The following is a 22590-nucleotide window of genomic DNA, read 5'->3' on the forward strand; positions in this document are numbered from 1 at the left end:
GACTTTTAGATATTTTTAAAATGTATTTTCATCATCTTAGTGGCAGAAGTACAAGATAAATTTTTTAAAAAAATGAATTAAGGAAAAACCTTGCTTCAAATGACCCATAGTTACCAAATCAAACCAAACTGAAAACATCTGTCAAAACACAGCTGCCTAGGCTAGCCACTGGGGTCGGCACTCCTCACTGTTCCAGAAAGTCTTCAAGGCCCAGATCCCACCCATTCCCCACTGCAGGGATGAGAACACCTACCGTTTATATAACATGACGGGTGCCCTGCTCCAATCTGACACAGATCCCTAAAACTCCCGCTCTCATGTGTCAAGCTCCGAAGATTCCAGCAAGGAGGTCATCTCGGAGAAAACCTGTCCGTGCCGCGCCCCCTGGTGCATGCTGAGCGTGGGGAGTCCGAGGGAGCAAGGTGTAGGACACCACAACCAGGGATCTGTTCCTCATGTCTGAAACATCCTATTTCCTCGCGTGTTCTGGAAGCTGACAAAAATAGACATAGGTCCAAAGAAGGGACCTCTCTGGTGTCTCTTCTCATAAAAGCACTAATATCATCATCAGAGTCCTACCCTCAGGACCTCATCTAACCCTACTCACTTCCCAAAGTCCCCACCTCCAAACGCATCACACTGGGGGTTAGGGTTTCAACCTAGGAATCTGGGGGGCACACAAACATTCAGTCCATAACAGTAAGGGATCATAAGAGGGCACAGACACTTCAAGACAGTGACTGTAAATACAGTAAAAATGAAAGAGAAAGGTTGTCTTCAAAGACCCTGTAGGGAGAATAGATAAGCAAAATGCGGTCCCTTCCATACAATGAACTCTTCAGCCATAAAAAGGCAATGACAATGCACTGATGAGTGGATAAACAATGATGTGGTCTATCCATGCAATGAAATATTATTCAGCTCTACGGAGGGAGAAAACACTGACACCCGCTACAACATGGATGGACCTTGAAGACGTTACACTCGGTGAAATAAGCCGGTCACAAAAAGACAAATACTTATGATTCCACTTATATGGGATTCCTAGAATAGTCCAATTTATAGATGTAGAGAGTAGAAGAGAAATTACCAGAGCCCAGGGAGGAGGGGAAATGAGGAGTGACTGCTTAATGGGGACAGAGTTTCTGTGTGGGATGATGAAAGTTCTGGAGATGGACAGCGGCGATGGTTGCACAACGTGAATGCACCACTGAAGTGTACACTTAAAAAATGGTTAAGAAAGTAAATTTTATGTTATATATATTTTGCCACAATTAAAAAAATTTTATGACTCAGAAGGAAAGCTTGGGGGCCCGGAAGACGCCCGAAGACTGGAGGTTCCAAGTGGAGAGTGGGCGCAGAGGCCGAAGCATGGCTCCCGTGTGTGGTATTACAAGAGAAAAAAAACATGAAAATTCAAAGACAGGAGGCAGCCTGCTGGGTCTGGACCCCTGTGAGGTGAGCGTGTAGAGCAGAGGCAGTGGGCTGTGAAAAGCCCAGCGAGGATGTCAAGGACTGAGGCTCCCACAGATTCCTCCTGGGAACCAACAGGCTCCACTTGGGAGCAACTAGCGCTCGAAGTGACTGCCAACCAACTGACCGTAGTCACTAACATCTCCTTTAACCCTGCAAACTGCAAGCCAGGGCGTTCATGCTTCACACTTGGGGACATCTCCAGATAGCCTTATGCATGTGTCCCAGACATGTCTGTAAAAGAACATTTGTATCTCTTCAGATGTGGGGGGTTTGATTCTTACCTCAGTTTTAAAGAACTGCATGCTTTTGGCCTTAAAAATTGCCATCTGGGGGCAAAAAATGTGCTTAATTTGGTTCTAACATTTTCCAAATCTGATTAAGAAAAATGAGGCAGTGCTTTGACCCCGTGAGCCCATGGTAGTTACGGACAAGCAGCATATAACCAAGCGGACCCAGCATGCAGCCTGCCAGATCTAGCAGCAGGAGGTGGTGAGCAGAAGGAAGGAAGGAATCAGTGCTGTGAAGCGCTGGGTGCTGCAAAGCAAGTTCCACCTTTATACCTAGAAAGACAAGTTCGGGTGGGGCTCCCCTATGGTGTTCTCTGCAATGCAGAAAGGGTTTACACTTGAAGCAGAAGGGCCCACCCTGAAGACACCCACTCCCTACCATACAAGGCATGCCACTTGAGAGAGCTGGTCTCCAAAACTCTAGCTTTGAGCAGACTCAGAAATTCAGGAAAGGTTCAGAGAGAATGAAAGAGAGGGTAAAACATCTCGCTGGGGCAGTGAAGTAGACACCGCCCCAGAATGATCCTTAGGGAGCTCGGGAGGACTCCCGCTGGGGATGGAGAGGCTGTTGCCGTGGGGAAGAGGGAGCTGCGGCAAATGGCCTCTCTTCTCAGGCACCCCCACCCACCTCCACTAGCAGCACTCTCATCCCCGTTTGGTTCCTTGTGTCCGTTTTCCAAGGGTTTTCTGACTACATGCCAGTGACAGAGATCCAGAGGTGCCCATGACACTCCTGCTCCCCCTCCAGGTTCTTTACCAGGATAATGGAAGTTCTAAGAGAACCAGAGACAGGAGTTGAGCCACAGGACCAAGCGGGGAATGCAGAGAGGGCCACGGAGGGGTGAGCCTCCCAGGAAGAGGGCATCTCAAGGCATGGGTAGCTTAGCACTTGCTGGAGGATGAGTGGGAATTCATCTGGTGGAAGGCAGGCAGTTTAGACTGAAGACAGCACCTACTGGCCTTTTTGCACGTTTGTTTGGAGATGATGGGAACCTGCTGGCCTAGGGCGGAAAGACCATGTCAGCTGACTAAGGAGCTTGAACTTATCTCATTCAAACAGTGAATGGGGAACCATTCAAGAGACTTTTGTCACTGTTGTTACTGCTTCTTTCTTTTTTTTCAATATAAAATTAAGAAAAATTTCTAGCAGACATCCAAAAAAGTTGAAAACTTCATACAACGAACACCCGTATTTCCACTATCCAGATACTATAATTAACATTTTGCATTGTTTATCATTTGTCCACCATCTTGCTACCCATCAATCTATCTTATTGTTGTGATGCATTTCAAAGTTGCAGACATCAGTGTACCTCAAGCTTTTATTAGAGTTCCACACTTGCTTATGATTCCTTTTTTAAGTTTATATATGGTGAAATATATAAACCTTATAGATACCCAGTTGATAAGCTTTGACAGATGCATATACCTATGAAACCCATACCCCCATCAAGATACAGAACATGGCCGTCATCCCAGAAAGTCCCCTCACCCCTGCCCAATCAGTCTTATCCACACCCCAATCCCAGCAGCCACAGATCTAATTTCCACCATTATAGATTAGTTTTGTCCGTAGTGGAACTTCATGTGATTGGGATCACATAATATGTACTCTTTTTTCATTGGCTTCTTTCGCTCCACATAATGTTTCTGATGTTTACCCTTGCTGTTGTGTGTATAAGTAGATCATCCTGTTGTATAAATACATAAATATATCACAGTTTGTCTATCCATTCTCCTACTGATACCTGGGTGTTTCCAGGTTTTGGTTTTGGCTATTATTATAAATCAAGTTTCTATGACCATTATTTCATAAGTCTTCTTTTGAGACATAGCTCTCATTTCTCTTGAATAGGGAATGAAATTGTTGGGTCCTTAGGTAAGTCTATGTTCAGTTTTATAAGAAACTTTACATACCTGCCATCAATGTATGAGTTTCACTTGTTCCACATCCTCAACGACCTTTGATATTGTCAATCCTTTTCATTTTAGCTATTCCGAAGGGTGTGTTGTGGTATCTTGTTGTGGTTTTAATTTGCACTTCCCCAAAGAATAACAATTTTGAACATCATATAAGTTTCCTTTGTGAAGTATCTGTTCAAAACTTATGTTCATTGTTTAATTGGGCTGGTTTGTCTTTTCATTATTACACAGTAATTTTAAACAGAGAAGTGGCATGATCAGATTCATGTTCTTGATGGTTCACTCTGGCAGCTGCATGGAGGACAATTGGAACAAGGAGACCAATTAAAAGGTTAAGGTCACCACCCTTAACCTCTTAGGGGTCATCCCAAGAGGAGGTGATGAAAACCTGGGCTTGAGGGGAGGCAAAGAGAAAGAATATTCCAGATTCAAAAGATACCAGGGGAGAGGACTTCTGGCATGAGTGAGATCAACAAGTCTTTTCTTCAAAAAGCAACTGTAATCTTGGATAAAAATTCAAAGATAGCCATTTCAGAAAACTAATTTAGTTCCAGCAGGAAGAGCTCAAGTTCATGGCATTTTTGCCAAAGGCTGATCTCATTTCCCTTTCCCCCAGATCTTTCAGCAGAGCATTCCACTGGGGCCATGAAACCTAGCAATTGTGCTGTAGGTAGCTGCCAAAGGGGGCTCACTTGACTTGAAGCACTGTCAGTTAACATGCCAGTCTTGGTAGGAAGTGAACAGAGAGGGCCAGCAGCTCTTTTAGCCTGGGCAAGCCACCAACCAATCAACTAACTAGGGAATTAATAGGGAGACAGGGAGGTGAGACAACAACAGAGGGCTTGGTAAACTATCTAAGTCACCATGATTGCCCTGAAGCTTAAACACATGCTGAGCAGAGACAGTCTGGTATTGGCTTAAGCACAAGCATAGAAGATCAATAAAGCAGAATTAAGAGTCTAGAAATAAACCTTTACATTTATGGTCAACTGATTCCCAACAAAGGATCCAAGACAATTCAATGAGGGAGAGGATAATTTTGTCCATAAATGGTGCCAGGACAACTGAATATCCACATGTAAAAGAATAAAGTTAGATCCCTACCTCACACCACATATAAATTAACTCAAAATAAAAAAAAATCCCAAATGTAAGGGCTAAAACTATAAAACTCATAGAAGACATAAGAAAAAGTCTTCATGGCCTTGGGTGTTCTTAAACAACAAAGCATGATTCATAAAATAAAAAACTGATAAACTGAACTTGATAAAAAATAAGTACTTTTATTCTGCTAACAATACTAAGAAAAGAAAAAGACAAGCCACAGACAAGGAGAAATGATATGCAAAATCATATACCTGATAAAGGATTTGTATCCAGATTACATAAAGAACTCAGAAAGTCTACAAGAACACAAAATACATGAATTTTAAAATGGGCAAAAAATCTGAACAGATCTCACCAAATAAAAAGATGTTCAACATTATTTTTCATTAGAGAAATGCAAATGAAAATGAGATACCACTACACCCCTGTTAGAATGTCCAAAATTCAAAATGTTGACAATACTAATCGCTGATGAGGATGTGTAGCAATAAGAACTCTCACTAATTGCTTGTGGGAATGCAAATGGCACAGCCACTTTGTTAGATAATTTGACAGTTTATTGTAAAGTTAAGCAGAGACTGGCCATATCAGCCGGCAGTCATATGCCTAGGTATTTACCCGAGTTGAAAACTTATGTATGCATAGAAACCTGTATGTAGTGTCTATAAATGTTTATAGCAGCCTTATTCATGTTTACCAAAAACTGGAAGCAACCAAGATGTTCTTCAATGAGTGAATGGATAAACAGTGGTAAATTCATACAATGGAATACTATTTAGTGCTAACAAGAAACAAGCTATCAAGTTATGAAAAGACAAGGAAGAACTTTAAATGCATATTGCTAAGTGAAAGAAGCCATTATGAGAAGGATATATACTGTACGACTCCAATTATATGGCATTCTAGAAAAAGGCAAAACTATAGAGATGGGCTAGGCATGGTGGCTCACATCTGTAATCCCAGCACTTTGGGAGGCTGAGACAGGAGGCTTGCTTAAGGCCAGGGATTTGAGACCAGTCTGAGCAACACAGTGAGACCCTATCTCTAGAAAAAATTTTTTAAAAAATTAGCCAGGCATGGTGGCACATGCCTGTAGTCCCAGCTACTCAGGAGGCTGAAGCAGGAGATCACTTGAGCCCAGGAGTTTGAGGTTGCAGTGAGCTAGGCTGACGCCACTGCACTCCAGCCCAGGAAACAGATTGAGACCCTGTCTCAATAAACTATAGAAATGGTAAACAGATTGATGGTTGCACTAATAGAAAATAGATTAGACTTGAGGGAGGGGGACTGGCTGACTACACCAAGGGGATATATAGAAGACCTTATATGGTGATAGAACGGTTCTGTATGGTACTTGGGTGGTAGACACATGATTTTATGCAATTGTCATAAAACCCACAGAACTGTATATAACAAAGAGTGAACTTTAATGTCTGCAAGCAAAAGAACAAAACAAAACATCAACTAGGTGGGTGAGGGAATCCCAGGATGGAATGCAGACTGTGACAAATGAATCTAACTCCATTATAAACGTGTGGCGTAATTGTACTGAATGATTGACGGAAGGGGGAAGGAACTGACCTAAGTAACTTTGGAAAATGGTATTTTGACTGAAACTGTAAGGTAAAGACAAAAGAAACAACATAAACGCTGGACTTTAGTTGCTAAAGTTGCTTCTCACGGGGGTATGGGCTAACGATTCTGATACTGCTACATGTGTACACCTGAATTGCACAAGAAAGTAAATGGATGACAGACAGGAGCCAGGTTTCTCACTGCCAGAGAGGAAAGTTACAGGTAAGCAAGAAATAAACCTTTTGGCACTGGATTACAGTTGGTGGCATAAGTATGAAGTCATGTTTAGGTTAATATACCTACTGATGGTTAAATAGAGAAATAATTATAGATATGTATGTATGTATTATGTCACATATGGAATGTTTATATCCTCTCCCCCAAATTCATATGCTGAAATCCCAACCTCCAATGTGATGGTCTTAGGAGGTGGGGCCTTTGGGAGGTCCTGAGGGTCATAATGGGATTAGGACCCTTATAAAAAGAGACACCAGAGTCTGCTCCCCTGTCTCCCTGCTCCCCACCATATGAGGACACACAAGACGACAGACAGCAAACCAGAATCAGAACCTTCACCAAACACTGGATCTACCAGCGACTTGATATTGGACTTCCCAGCTTTCAGAACCGTGAGAAATAAATGTCTGTTATTTAAGGCAGTTTGTTATAGCAGCCTGAACTAAGACACATGGGTTAATACATATACATATATTTATTAACTATTTCCTGCCTCTGCCTGCTTAGATGGTCTACAAGTAGTGGTATCCCACTAAGCAACAGATACACTCAGATCCTGGTTTCTATTACCATTCTCTTCCCCAGTAGAAGATAGTCACATACTGAATTGAACACCCGAGGAAATAAACACAACAGGCAACAGTATTTAGGAAGCGGCAGTGAATGAGACCAATGAATAAGACCAGTGAGTGAGTCTGAAAGGGCCAAGGAGAAAAGACTACTGAGGAGGAGAAGGTGATCGTCAAAGTTAAATGCTACAGAGGCCTTGCAGGACAGAGGGCTGTGACCATCAGGAAGTCACTGGGAACTGTGGTGGGAGTACAGGCATGCATGTATTAGGGTACAGATGATGGGGGTAGGCGGTGGCAACGAGGAGTTGAAATTTATTGGCCTCAAGTTTCTCAGTCAGTCGAAGTGCTAGGGAACAGAGGTGGCTGTTGGCAGAAATGGGGACAATCAGAGTCCAGGCTAGGCAGGAAGCAGGGAAGGGCAGAGGAGGAGGGCTTACACGCCACCTTAGGGAAAGGCAATAGGACCTGTTGATAAAAGACAGCCATTGTCACCTACAGACAAAATATGGAGCTCCTACAGGGTCAGTAAAACTGTTTTCTTGAGGAAAAAATCCATAACTGATAACGTATTATTTTAGAAATACAATCTAAATGTACAGCCAAGTCCATGTGCCTAAGACCCAAGCCTGGAAAACGCATTAATTAGCATTCCTTTTATGCGGAAGATCATAATTTACCGAAATGTGACGTTTTACCTTTGCTCATGGCATAAGCATATTTTTGTGTAAAGGATAGTGTCTGAGCATTCCACTGTGTGCTTATCATAACCATGTTTCAGTTCCACACTTGTCCTTTTTGCTGGGACCCCCTTTATCTTCTTTCCTGACGCCTATAATGACAGAGGGTATAACTTAAGCTAACAATTGATTATTCTTTACAAGAGAAGTTCAAATATGAGCCTAATTAAAGAATTTCCTAACACTTCTTCCTTGCTAAAGCATGTACATTTAATAAGGAAAAGCCTCTGATATGTCATTCAGACTCTCATTCACGTGTGTGCTTACATACAAAACTACTGCCCGCATCTCACCATCTGGAAATACCATTTGTCACCCAGAAGTAATTGGCTAATTTGCTGGGTTTGCCCTTTAAATGTTCCATGTTCTCCTGACACCTGTGAGTTTCATTTAGAGGCTTTTAGGGCTTTTTACTAGAGATGACACTATCAGGAAAGGTGTTTCGAAGGACAAATTTCACTATGGTTCCTTTAATCAGAAGGGAATGCTGTTCCCATGCCAAAGGCACACAATTCTTTTTTTTTTTTTTTTGAGACAGAGTCTTGCTCTGTTGCCCGGGCTAGAGTGCCGTGGCGTCAGCTTAGCTCACAGCAACCTCAAACTCCTGGGCTCAAGCGATCCTTCTGCCTCAGCCTCCCGAGTAGCTGGGACTACAGGCATGCGCCACCATGCCCAGCTATTTTTTTTTCTATATATTTTTAGTTGTCCAGCTAATTTTTTTCTATTTTTAGTAAAGACAGGGTCTCGCTCTTGCTCAGGCTGGTCTTGAACTCCTGACCTTGAGCCATCCTCCCGCCTCGGCCTCCCAGAGTGCTAGGATTACAGGCATGAGCCACCACGCCTGGCCAAGGCACACAATTCTTGCAAGAAAGGACTAAATGCTAGTACCACAGCCAGGACTGTGGGACTATGGGGAGTGTATCGGGGTTACAACCAGATACACTCATAACTCATAACCCTTAGAACTTCTTATAACAGCAACTTGCCACCAAACAACTTACCATCGCAACAGGTTACAACGAAAGAGTTACAACCACAACTTCCCACCATACATGTTGCTGTAACAACCATGAGTTACAATCACAACAGATTACAACCAAAAGTTACAACACTAACTTGTAAGTCTGATTAATATGCCCTCCATACAGTGTCAGATCTTGATATATACTCTGCAAAAAGGTTTAAATCTTTGGTAGTTTGAGAGGAGCTAAAAATATCTGGCCCTGGGGAGGACATGACTATTCAGGGGCAAACTGAGGGAGCCTCCCTGTGGCGATGGAACAGTTCTGCCTCCCAATCATGGTGATGGATATTCCAATCTACACGTGATAACATTTTACAGACCTACACATACACACACCTGAACACATGCAAAATCTGAGGAAATCTGAATAAAATCTGTACCCAATTTAACAGTATTGTACCAATGTCAACTTCCTGGCTTTGACAATGCAAGATTGTCTTTGGGGGAAGCTAAGTAAGGAGTACACAGGAACTATTTTTTTTAACGTCTTGTGAGTCTTAAATTATTTCAAAATAAAAAGGTATTTTAAAAGATATCTGACCTGGTTTGGGTCTCTTAAAAAATGCTTGTCATGATGAGTTTTGCTGCACCAATCCCAGGAGAGACAATGTGTCCCCTGGCCCTCAGTTATTATAATTGGAGCTACCTCAGCAGACAGGTTTCTGCTAGCATGGAAATGTTAACCCATGCAGTACCTTGGCTTAAGAAACATTAGGGGAAATGTGTCACTTTTCCAAGCGGGCTTATAAATCTCCCCTTAAGCAGCACAGCCCAAATCATTCCAAGTGAATCCAGCTTGCAAGCTGGGATGTCTAGGAACTACCTGTCATTTCCCAGAGGCTGGGTAAAAATGGCTCAATTAACCAGGTTGCTGCATAATCACCTTTGTATCAGAGTAAGGTGTGTGTTTGAACAAATCAACGCTCTTACCTTTATTCCTGTCAGGTTTATAATCACCACCCCCTACTATGTCTTCAAGATCCTTGTCTGAAAAACCTAGAGAAAATAAAATATACATTTCAATGATAAAAAAATTTTTTGGCAACAAGAAACTTGTGTTAATGTTGCCCAACATTCACAGAAAATGATTGCCAGGTTCACTTGAGAATGTCCTTGATGAATTCTAAGAGGGTCCCCAAGATCCCTTCCAACGGGTATACATGCTCTGGATAATGCTCCATCACTCTGACTGTGAGTGGGACCACGAATAGGATGGGTATCACTCCTGTGATTAGGTTATATTATATGCCAAAGGTGAGGGGATTTTGCAAATGTAATTAAGGCACCAAATCAGTTTGACGATGCATTAATCAAAAGGAAGATTACCCTGGGTGGGCATGACTTAATCAAGCGATCCCTTTAAAAACAGGTTTAGCCCTTGCCTGAGCTCACACATAAGTAGCAACAGGGTGCTTCTCTCCTTCTCTCCTCCCCACCCACCTCTCTGCCTCACTGCTGCTGGTCTTGAAGGAGCAAGCAGCCATGATTTCTACAGCTGCAAGGAAATGTACTCTGTCAACACCACATGAGCTTGGAAGAGAGCCCAACCTCAGATGAGACCCCAGCCCTGGTCAACACCTTGACTGCAGCTGTATGAGACCCTAAACAGGAAACTCAGCTCAGCTGTCCCTGAACTCCTGACCAAAGGAGATTGTGAGATAGCAAATGGGTGTTGTCTTAACTAGCTTTCTGGTAATTTGTTATGCAGCAATAGAAAACTAATATGAGGGGCAGAAAAATTATTAATTTTATTACAGCTTGACCTTTGAATACATGTCTTTTAGTATTCTGTGGGATGAAACAGAAAGCAATACTTAAAGCATTTCTGTTGCACTCCAAAGTACTATAGTTGACTCACAAAAGGACTGTGTGATCATTCCAGTTCTAAGATGTATTAGCTGCTCTGGGTCATGGAAGACCACTTTTATTAGCCAGAATGAATGATGAGCAAAGTATAGTTTTACCAACTTGAATATTTGGCAGATGTTTTCTTGAAAATGAATGAAATGAGCTCATCAATTCAAGGAAAACCACTGATGGCATCTGTTGCCAATGATAAGATTTCAAGTAAAAACTAGAATTTTGAAAATCTATATCCACCACTGTGAGTTTAACAGCTTCCCAATACTTACAGACTTCTTCTAATGAGATGGGTCATGATGTGAATACATGTGACTTTTGGTTGTGCATAATGAAATGTGGCTTACTCGGAAGCTCAAAAAAACCTCAGGATACCAATATTTTTCCGAGTGACTGGTGCACAACGTTACAAAACCATGAATGGGTAAAAAGACACATTGAAAGCGCTACAGAGTCCCGTGGAACCAAGTGCGGAAAGTTCACTGATAGAGTTGCACGTTCCACACTGTACTTAACCTGTAAGAAACAGCCACTGGTTGAGTTTTGCTGTCCTATCAAAGAACGTCCACAATCATCCAAAAAGTCTATTAAAATATTCCTCCCTTCCCCCACTGCATATGGGTGTGAGGCCAGATTTTCTTCATATACTTCAACCAAAACATCATCTCACAACCGAACAGAGAAGTGGACGTGAGAATCCACCTGTCGTCTATCCAGCCAGACATGAGAGAAATTTGCAAAAATCGAAAATAATGCCACTCTTCTCGCTAGATTTTGCTTTTGTCTTGCCAAGCACATTTATTTCTCATAAAAATATTTTATGTTAAGAGCGTGGGTTTAGTGTTGTTCATTTTAGATTAACAAATGTTGAAAGTTTTTCAGTTTTAAGTCCTAAGATGGTAAATATCAAGAGAAGTCATCTACGTAAACAAAAGCTCTTAAGATCCTCAATGATTTGGGGAGTCCAAAGACCAAAAAGTTTGAGAACCACTGTTTTCAGGTTCTCCTGTGGCTGGAAGTGCCCTGAGCTCTGCCAGGCCCATGGTGGCTCTGTGGGCTGTTGTAGTTAACGAGACAAGACCCAACCAGGGAGCTGCAGAGCTGCCCGGTGGTTTCAGCCAGCCAGGACTTACCTCTTCCTCCTGCACTCGGTTTCCTGTGGCCATCATCTCGATCATTTCGATCATCTAAGGCATCAGCCAAGTCAAAATCATCAACTTCGGGGGCCCCAAAACAAAAGACACAGTCACTTAGTTAATCTATGAGTAGCTCATTTGGATACTGTCCCAGAGGGAGCTCCATGGGGTCCTCCCTTACTGCCCTCTTCAGAGTAGCCATCTTACCTGCAGGATTTGCTGGAGCTCTGGGGGTTGCTGGCCTCTTGGTTGTGGTGGTGGTGATGTGGTCCCATCTCTCTAAAAGGGGGAAGGAGGACAGCAAAGGAAGCACATTTAGGAACAAAAAGCGACAGTTACTCATGGCCCAGGGAAGTCACATCATGAATAGAGTACCCTTGTCTTGGTCCTTGAGGCCCCTGTATGACCTCTGATGACCTACTTTCAGATGGATGACAGAGATGTAACGGTTTAAATGATGTGGGTTCGGTTCACTTTTCTTCAGGGGATGGGGATTGCCAGGCAGATGCAGTCCCACATGTGACCAGGTGAGTGGTAAAGCTGGGACTTGAGCCCAGATTTGTGGGAAATGACCACACAGACCAGGGAGTTCTAGAGCTTGAATGTGACCCTTGAGATCTCCAAGCCTCAGTTCCACCACTGTCAAATCTGGCACTTAAGCCACAGATAATACTGCCCAGGGATGAACTGAGGTTACGTTCTCAGTAGAGAATGGGAGTGTCTTATAAACGGAAAATGGTTACAACACATACACAATTTTATGTAAGTGTGGTTACTGTTGTAAATATTAGGTCTTTGGGAAAAACCAGACTCCTTTAAAAATATGGTCTTCTTTCACTCAATTTACACAGCATGGCCTTCACGAGTTTTCTAATTATTTCTTTTCTGAACTTGAGAAGACTGTGCTATTAACTGTTCCTACTATTGAAGTTAATAGAGGAAAAAGGCAGAAACAGTGCTATATACACCAAGCACCCAGAAGAGAAACAGCAATGTGTGGGGGAGAACCTCAATAACTTTTATAGATCAATAGTTTGATAGCCAAACTGTCCAAGGCCTATGCATTGCCTATGATTTTTGGAGAGGACCTCAGTGTTGTCCATGGATCAAAGAAATACAGGTCTGAATCTTCTGCAAAGAAAGTGTAAAAAATACAGTAAGTCATGACCCAACAGTTCCTTAGCAGAAGTAAAGAGGATATTACATAATGATAATAGGATCAATCTACCAGGAAGACATAACAATCCTAAATATGAATGCCCCTAACAACAGAGTCTCAAAGCACATGAGGTAAAAACCTGATAGAGCTGAAAAGAGAAATAAACAAATCCACATTTATAGTTGAAAACTTCAACACTCCACTCTCAGGAACTGGTAGAGCTACTAGATTGAAAGTCTGCAAGGATACAGAAGAACTGAACAACAAAATCAACCAATGAGATTTAATTGGCATAATAGGACACTCCACCCAATCACAGCAGAAAAAACAATTGTTTAACCATCAATGGAATATTCACCAAGGATCATATCCTGGACCAGGAAACAAACTTCAACAGTTTGAATCCATTATGGTCAAAGAGACTCCACTCTGAGTAATTCAAATTAGAAACGAGAAAGGAAAAAACAAGAAAATCTCTAAACACTTGGAAATTAAACAACATACTTCTAAATAAAACAAGGGTCAAAGAAAAAGTCTCAAAGGAAATTACTAAAAATACATAGAACTATTTGTAAATGAAAATACAACATATCAAAATAGGTGAGATACAGCTAAAGCAGTGTTCAGAGGGAAGTTTACAATATTAAATGCTTAAGTTAGAGATGAAGAAAGGTCTCAGGATCAATAATCCACATTCCCAACTCAACATACTAGAAAAAGCTAACCAGATACTAGAAAAATAAAACCAAAGTAAGCAGATAGAAATAATGGCAAGAACAAAAATGAATGAAATCAAAAATAGGAAAGCAATACAGAAAAATCAATGAAACAGAAATCTTGTTCTTCAAAAAGGTAAATAAAGTTGATAAACCTCTAGCCTTACTAACATCAAAGGAAAAAAGATGATACACCAATATAAGGAGTAAAACAGGGGATTATCATTACAGATCCTGCAGCCATTCAAAGAATGGAATGCTATGAGCAACCTTATGGTCATATATTTGACAACTTGGAAGAAATGGACCAATTTTTCAAAAACCACCAACTATCAAAACACAATCTAATCCCATCTTCATGGATTAGAACTAATCCTCGCTCAGGTGAGGCAAAGACATAAAATGTAACCAAAATGTTTGTACCCTCATAATATCCTGAAATAAAAATAAAAAATAAATGAAAAAAGACACTAATATTGTTGAAATCACAATACGTACTACCCAATGCAATCCCTACCAAAATCCCAATAACATTTTTTGCAGAAATAGACAAATCAATCCTAAAATTCATATGGAATCTCAAAGAACCTCAAATAGCCAAAACAATCTTGAAAAAGAACTTAGTTGGAGGATTCACACTTCCCTGATGTTAAAACTTATTACACAAAGCTACAGTTATCAAAACAATGTGGTACTGACATAAAAACAGACATACAGACCAACAGAATAGAAAACACAGTCCAGAAATAAACCCTTGCATATATGGTCAATAGATCATTAACAAGGACATCAAGGCCATTCAGTGGGGGAAAGGACAATCTTTTCAACAAATGATGCTGGGAAAATTGGATAGCCACATGAAAACGAATGAAGTTGGACCCTGACCTTATAACCTGAACAAAAATTAATTCAAAATAGATCAAAAACATAAGAGCTAAAACTATAAAACTCATAGAAGAAAATATAGGAGAAATGCTTCATGACACTGGATTTGGTAATGATTTCCTGGATATGACACCAAAAGCACAGGCAGCAAAAAATAAATTGGTCTTCACCAAAATTAAAAACTTTTGTGTATCAAAGAATACTATCAAGAGAGTGAAAAGACAAATCACAAGAATGGGAGGAAATATTTGCCAATAATATATCTAATAAAGAATATATGTATACTATATAAAGAACTACTACAACTCAACAACACAAAAACAACCAACCTGACTTTAAAATAGACAAAGGACTTGAATAGATGTATCTCGAAAGAAGATATACAAATGGACAATAAGCACATGAAGACACTCAGCATCACATCATTAGGGAAATGCAAACTGAAACAGCAATGAGATACCACTTCACACCCATTAGGATGGCTATTGTCAAAGAAAATGAAAAATAACAAATTAGTGAGGACATGAAAAAACTGGAACCCTGCTGCATGCTGCTGGGAATGCAAAATGGTACAGCTCCTGAGGAAAACGGCTTGGCAGTTCCTCAAAATGTGAAACACAGAACTAACTAGATCATCTGACAATTCCATTTCTGGGTACATATCCAAATGGATTGAAAGCAGAGACTCAAAGAGATACTTACACACCAATGCTCATAACAGCGTTATTCACAACAGCTAAAAGGAGAAAAACCACCCAAATGTCCTTCAGCATGTGAATGGATAAACAAAATACTGTACATACATATAATGAAATATTATTCAGCCTTAAAAGAATGACATTCTGATACAGGCTACAATATAGATAAACCTGGAAAATATTATACTAAGTGAAATAAGCCAGACACAAAAGGACAAATATTTATGATTTTTACTTATATGAGGTACCTAGAATGGCCAAATTCTTACAGGGAGAAAGTATAATAAAGGTTACCAGGAGTTGGGGGTAAAGAGGAATGGGGAGTGACTGTTTAATGGGCATAGAGCTTCTGTTTAGGATGATAAAAGAAATGTTCTAGAAATGGATAATGGTGATGGTTGCACAACGTATCTGTATGTTCCATGTCCATGGATTCAACCAACTGTGAACCAAAAATATTCAAAAAAAATACAATTATAAAAATATAATTTTTAAGGTACAGTATAACAACTATTTATACAGTATTTACAATGTATTAAGTATTATAAGTAATCTAGAGATAATTTAGAGTATACAGGTAGGGCCAGGCGCGGTGGCTCACACCTGTAATCCTCACACTCTGGGAGGCTGAGGTGGGAGGATCATTTGAGCTCAGGACTTTGAGACCAGCCTGAGCAAGAGTGAGACCCTGTCTCTACTAAAAATAGAAAAATTAGCTGGGTGTGGTGGCACATGCCTGTAATCCCAGCTACTCGGGAGTCTGAGGAGGGAGAATCACTTAAGCCCAGGAGTCTGAGGTTGCTGTGAGCAAGGCCGATGCCACAGCACTCTAGCCCAGGTGACAGAGCAAGACTCCATCTCTAAATAAATAAAGAAATAAATAAATAAAGTATACAGGAGGATATGCATGGGTTACATGCAAATACTACAACATCATATAAGGGCCTTGAGCATCTGAGGATTTGCTATGCATGGGGGTCCTGGATTCAATGTCCAAGATACCAAGGGACAACAGTATATTTAATGCCACTGAATTATACAATTAAAAACGGTTAAAATGGTAAATTTTGTTATGTACGCTTATCACAATTAAAAAAAACCCAACCTAGGTGAAATATATTAATAGAGCCTGAATATTCCTATATCCGTTAATGAAATTAAATTTTTAATTTGAAAGTTCCCAAAAGAGAAATCTCCAGGCCTTGATGGTTTCACTGGAGAATTCTACCAAACATTAAAAGAAAACCCACTACCAATTATACACAATCTCTTCCGGAAAGCAGAGAGGAGGGAATATGTCCCAATTCATTTTATGAGGCCAGTGTTATTTTGGTAGCAAACAAAGATAAAGACTGTATTTAAAAAAAAAAAAAAAAACCTTTAGACCAACATCTCTCATCAACTTACATGCAAAATCTTCAACAAAATATTAGCAAACTGAACAGAATCTGTAAAAAGAACTATACAGCATGGATAAATGGGATTTATTTCAGTTAGGCAACACTGGGTCAATACTTGAAAATCAGCGTAATACATCCTATCAACAGACCAAAGAGGAAAAATCACATAATCATATTAATTGACATGAAAAATTCCAACACCTATTTATTAAAAAAAAACAACCTTAAGCAAATTAGGAATAAAGGGGAACTACATCAACTTCATAAAGAACATCTTTTCTAGACCCCTATAGCCATCAACAGACTTAACAGTGAAAGACTGAATGTTCTTTCTCTAAGGCCAGGAACAAAGCCAAGGACATCGCTCCTATTTAGCACAGTACTAGAAGTTCTAGCATTGCAATAAGAAAAAAGTATATACAAATTGGAAAGGAAGGGATAAATCTGTCCCTATTTACGGGATGATATGATCACGTACATAGAAAATGTCAAGAAACCCACAAAAAAATCCTATAATTAATAAGTGAGTTCAGCAAGGTCTTAGGACACAAGATCAAGGATTTCAATTTTGACCAAGCACTGTGGCTGTAATCGTAACAGTCTGAGAGGCCGAGGCAGGAGGATCTCTTGAGCTCTGGAGTTTGAGACCAGCCTGAGAAAGAGCAAGACCCTATCTCTACCAAAAAAAGAAAAAATTAGCCGGGCATGGTGGCCCATGTCTGTAGTCCCAGCTACTCGGGAGGCTGAGGCAGGAGGATCACTTGAACCCAGGAGTTTGAAGTTGCTATGAGCTAGGCTGATGCCACTCTAGATGCCACGCTGGATGCCACTGCACTCTAGCATAGGCGACAGAGCAAGACTCTGTCTCAAAAAAAAAAAAAAGATTTCAATTTCATATAATAGCGATGAACATTTGGAACACAAAATTAAAAACACACTACCATTCACAATTGCTTGAAAGAAAATAAAATATTTAAGTATATGCTGAAACATGTACAGGACTAGTATACTGAAAATTTTAATATTCTAAAGAAAGAAGTCAAAGAAAACATAAATAAATAGACATACTGTATTCATGGACTGGAAGACCGAACAAAGTAAGAACATCAACTCTCCCTAAACTGATCTATATATTTAACACAAGTCCTATCATAATCCCAGCAACTTATTCTAAAATTTTTATGGAAAGGCACAGGCCTCAGAAGTTTTTTAAAAATCTCAAAAAAGAACAAAGCGGGGCCAGGTGCAGTGGCTCACACCTGCAATCCCAACACTTTGGGAGGCCAAGGTGGGAGGAGCACTTAAAGCCAGGAGTTTGAGAGCAGCCTGGGCAACACAGTGAGATTCTGTCTCTCCAAAAAATTTTAAAAATTAGCTGGACATGGTGACACGTACCTGTGGTTCTAGCCCAGGAGGATCACTTGAGCCTGAGAGTTGGAGGTGCAGTGAGCTATGATCACACCACTGCACTCTAGTCTGGGCAACAGAGCAAGGACCCAGTATCACAATCAATCAATCAATCAATCAATAAAAATAAAGTGGGATAAATCACTCTAACCAACATTAAGGCTTACGTGATAGCTACAGTAATCAAGACAGTGGCAGAGAGATAGACACATTTGTGACAACATGGATGAACCTGGAAGACATTATGCTAAGTGAAATTAGCCAGGCACAGAAAGACAAATACTGCATGATCTGACTTACATGTGTACACTAGAGAAATTGAACTCAGAGAAGCAGAGAATAGAATGGTGGTTGCCAGAGGCTGGGAAGATGGTGGTCAAAGGGTACCAAATTTCAGTTAGACAGGAGGAAAAAGTTCTGGAGATCTACTGGACAGCATGGTGATTCCAGTTAATAATAATATACTATATACTCAAAAATTGCCTAAAGAGTAGATCTTAAACATTCTCACCACAAAAACACATTGGTAATTTCTTTAAAAACTAAACCTATATCTGCCATACGACACAGCAATCACAGTCCTGGGCATGTATCCCAGAGAAATAAAGACTCATGTTCACACAAAAACCTATATATGAATGCTTATAGCCACAAACTGGAAACAACCCAGATGATCTTCAACAGGTGAACAGTTAAACAAATTCTGTGTATACCCATACCATGAAATACCACTCAGCAAGAAAAGCAGCAAATTATTAACACACGCAATAACTTGGATAGATCTCAAGGGAATTATGTTGAGTATAAATAATCCCAAACATTACATACTATATGATTCTATTCGTATAGCATTCTTGAAATTGCAAAATTCTACAGATAGAAAACAGATTACTGGTTGTCATGAGTCAGACACAGGCAAAGAGGGGGCGGTGGGGGGGTGGCTGTGTTTATAAAAGGGCAACAAGAGGAATCTTTGTGGTGATGAAACTGTTCGGTCTGAACTATCATGGTATACACATGAACCCATATAAGTGATAAAACTGCACAGAAGGAAACAAACACAAGGAGAAGTAAATTGGGGAAATTTAAATAGGATAACTGGATTACATCAATGTCAATATCTTGGTTATGATCTTATATTACAGTTTTATAGGATGTTACCACTGGGCGAAACTGGGTACAGGATCTCTCTATATTATTTCTTGTGAATTCACGTAAATTTACAATTACCTCAAAGTAAAAAGTCAATTAGAAAGATAAAGACTTATTTGAGCATCGAGGTAATTTTTGATGCAAAAAAAAAAAAAAAGCAGGTATGGCTGGGTACATGCCTATAGTTCCAACTACTAGGGAGTCTGAGGCAGGAGGATTGCTTGAGCCCAGGAGTTTGAGACCAGACTGGGCAACACAGTGAGACTCCATCTCTAAAAAAAAAAGAAAAAAAAGAAAAAAAAATAACAAAAAAGGTATGACATGTAAAAGGATGCTCTTCAGGGACTCAGAAACGTTTTTTATCCACACTAAAAACTAAGGAGCAAATCATGCAGACCTGACTGGAAAACGGCAGTGGGTAGGAACATCTAGGAATGAGGTGGTGCAGAGGGCAACTTTCCAGACAACTGAGGCATGTTCCTTCCTCTGCCCAATGGCTCATAAACACTGCAAACCTTCCGGAGAGCGTATCTTTACAGAGCAAATAACACAGTTCTGTGTCTCTTTGAAATCAGGATACAGAATACAACCTTTCTTGGGGTCCTGAGGTTGTAATTTTTCTGTTATTACAGTGTGCTTACCCCTTAGAGATCAGCTCTTAGCTTTCTAGACTGTTGGATCTAGTGTTCCACAGACAAGGAAGCCTGCCAAGCAGACCAGTACACACTACATGTCCGAACTTGTGCTTCTGAGGTACTGCAACGACTCTTTAGCCAACCAAGGTGCACCTCCTGACCCTGAAATTACCTTTGGGTCCATCAGTACCTTCCCCTGTGCAAACACTTCTCATGGCAACATGCTGCAGATGAAAAGGCCCTTGCAGTAAAGCCAGAATCCCTGGACTCCAGCCCAGCTGTGCTGCTGGTGTGCAGCATGACCCTGGACAAGTCCCTCCCATGTGAACAATGGGGAGAGGACATGATCATTAAGGTTCTCTCCAGTCTGACATCTCGAGTTCTTCCTCATTAGTAAAGATGGATTTACTTTTTAAAGTTTAAATTTATTATAAAGGTAATACATGCTCAGTATTAAAAATATCCAATGGTATAGAATCGTAAGAAAAATCCAGCCTCAAACCTATCCCCAGTGGTGGCTACTCTAGCTTTTCAGATCTGTATGCAGGCCTGTGTGTCTGTGTGCTCACATACACTTTTATTTGATAGAAATTGATTCATGTTATATACATCCTGTTCTGTGATTTGCCTTTTTCCTATTGGTTCCAGAGACCTACCTTATTCTTTGTAATGACTGTAGAGTATGAATAGTTTAGACTTTATGTATTTCACTAGAATTTGAGGACGTTTAATTTTTGACTGATACAAAACACAAGAAAGTCGCAAACATCATTTCAAATGTACCTCTGCACATATGCGTAAGTTTACCTAGAGGAAAAATGCTTTGAAGTAGAATTGCTCAAAGATTTTACTGAACTTCCCTCCCAAAAGGTTGAATTAATTTATATTACTGTCTACAGAAGTGGAACTGAAAAGGTATGCCTTGTACAACGAACGACACCTGAAGCAGCCCTGTCTGCCGGAACACCACAGTACGTGCTTGTTGCACGTTAATACTGAAGAGATTACTGAGCCGAATGAAACATCCTGATGCCACACAACTGTGTAAGGTCATCTTCTCAAACAGTGGTTCTCAAAGAGTGTTCCATGGACCCCTGGGGGAGGTCCATGAGCTCATAACTATTTCTTGCATAATCATCCTTAGATGTTCTTTGCCCCTTCCATGGGGTTGATATTTGCACTGTGGTACAAAAGCAATGGTGAGTAAACCTGCTGGCCCCTTAGCATGGACCAAGGCAGTGGCTCCAAATGATACTATAAATCATTAGATTCTTCACCACTACACAATGGCAGCTGAAAGAGAATGCCAGTTTCACTTAAGCGTGTCCTAGATGAACATGGTAGGCAAAATTCTAAGATGGCTGCCAAGACTCCTACCCCCTGATGTAAACACCCTGTATAATCCTTGCCCCTTGAGTGTGGGAGGGACCCATGAACAGGCTGGATGTCACTCCTGTGATCAGGCAATAACATAGCAGAGGTGAATGGATTTTGCAGATGTACTTAAGATGTTCAATCAGTATGACTTTGAATTACTCAAAAGGGAGAATATTCTGGGTGGTTCAGACAAAATCATGTGAGCCCTTAAAAAGAAGGCTTGAAGCCTTCCCTGAGCTGACAGTAACACAGCAGAAATTCTCTCAGTCTCTTGGCCAATCTTGCAGAAGCAAGCAGCCACGAGTTCTATAGCTTCATGGAAATGAATTCTGCCAACAATTGTGAACCTGTGAATATGTTGCCTTACACAGGAAAAGGGACTTTACAAATGTCATAAAGCTAAGGTCCTTGAGATGGCGAGATTATCCTGAATTATCCAGTGGGGCCAGTGTAAGCACAAGGGAAAGAGAAGGCAAGAGAGTCACAGAAGGAGATGTAATGATGGAAGCAAGGGTGAGAGTAAGAGAGAGACTTGAAGATGCTACTCTGCTGGCTTTGAAGATGGAGGAAGTGGCCACAAGCCAAGAAATGCAAGTGGCCTCTATAAGGAGGAAAAGAAAAGGCAACAGATTCTCCTTCAGAGTCTCCAAAAGGAATGCAGCCCTGTTAGCACCTTGATTTTAGCCCAGCAAGATCCAGTGTTGGATTTCTGACCTCAATGATAATGATAAGAATAAACCCGTGTTGTTTACACAACCAAGTTTACGGCAATTCATTACAGCAGCAAGAGGAAGCTAACATAATCTCAAACTTCAGATGAGACCCTAGCCCCAGTTGACATTTGCATTGCAGTCTTATATAAGACACTTAGCAGAGAACTCAACTAAACAGGAGCCACACTCCAGGCCCAGGGAAATGATGAGAGCAAATAAAAAATTATTTTACTTATTATTGAGCTCACTAAATGTAATTGGTTATAAAGCAATACAAAATAAATATCAGGGAGCTCAAAAAAATTTTATTAGAGTTTAACATTTTGTGTGATGAAATGGAAAGGTGGTTAAAGCATTTCTGTTGCACACCCAAGTACCACAGGTTACTCAAGGAAAACCACTTGTGTGACTGTTTCAGTTTTTTTTTTTTTTTTTTATTTCAGCATATTATGGGGGTACAGATATTTATGTTACTTATGTTGCCCTTGCCCCCCCCCAAGTCCGAGTTTCAAAT

At 40.6% G+C, this 22590-nt stretch overlaps 1 protein-coding gene across 2 annotated transcripts in view; it reads right to left on the reverse strand.

Moving 5' to 3' along the window:
* The window catches only part of CD99L2 (CD99 molecule-like 2), a 122129-nt gene that overhangs the window by 14042 nt on the left and 85497 nt on the right, over positions 1 to 22590 (reverse strand). For both annotated transcript variants that reach the window (XM_012658375.1, XM_012658373.1), the window contains exons 5-7: positions 12142 to 12213; positions 11932 to 12015; positions 9869 to 9934 (exon numbers count right to left, since the gene is read on the reverse strand). In XM_012658375.1, coding sequence (XP_012513829.1) covers positions 9869 to 9934; positions 11932 to 12015; positions 12142 to 12213 — 222 coding nt within the window. The remainder of the gene's footprint in view (positions 1 to 9868; positions 9935 to 11931; positions 12016 to 12141; positions 12214 to 22590) is intronic.

Source organism: Propithecus coquereli, unplaced genomic scaffold, assembly GCF_000956105.1.
Source record: "Propithecus coquereli isolate 6110/MARCELLA unplaced genomic scaffold, Pcoq_1.0 Scaffold583, whole genome shotgun sequence".
In the NCBI taxonomy this organism is placed as follows: domain Eukaryota; kingdom Metazoa; phylum Chordata; class Mammalia; order Primates; family Indriidae; genus Propithecus; species Propithecus coquereli.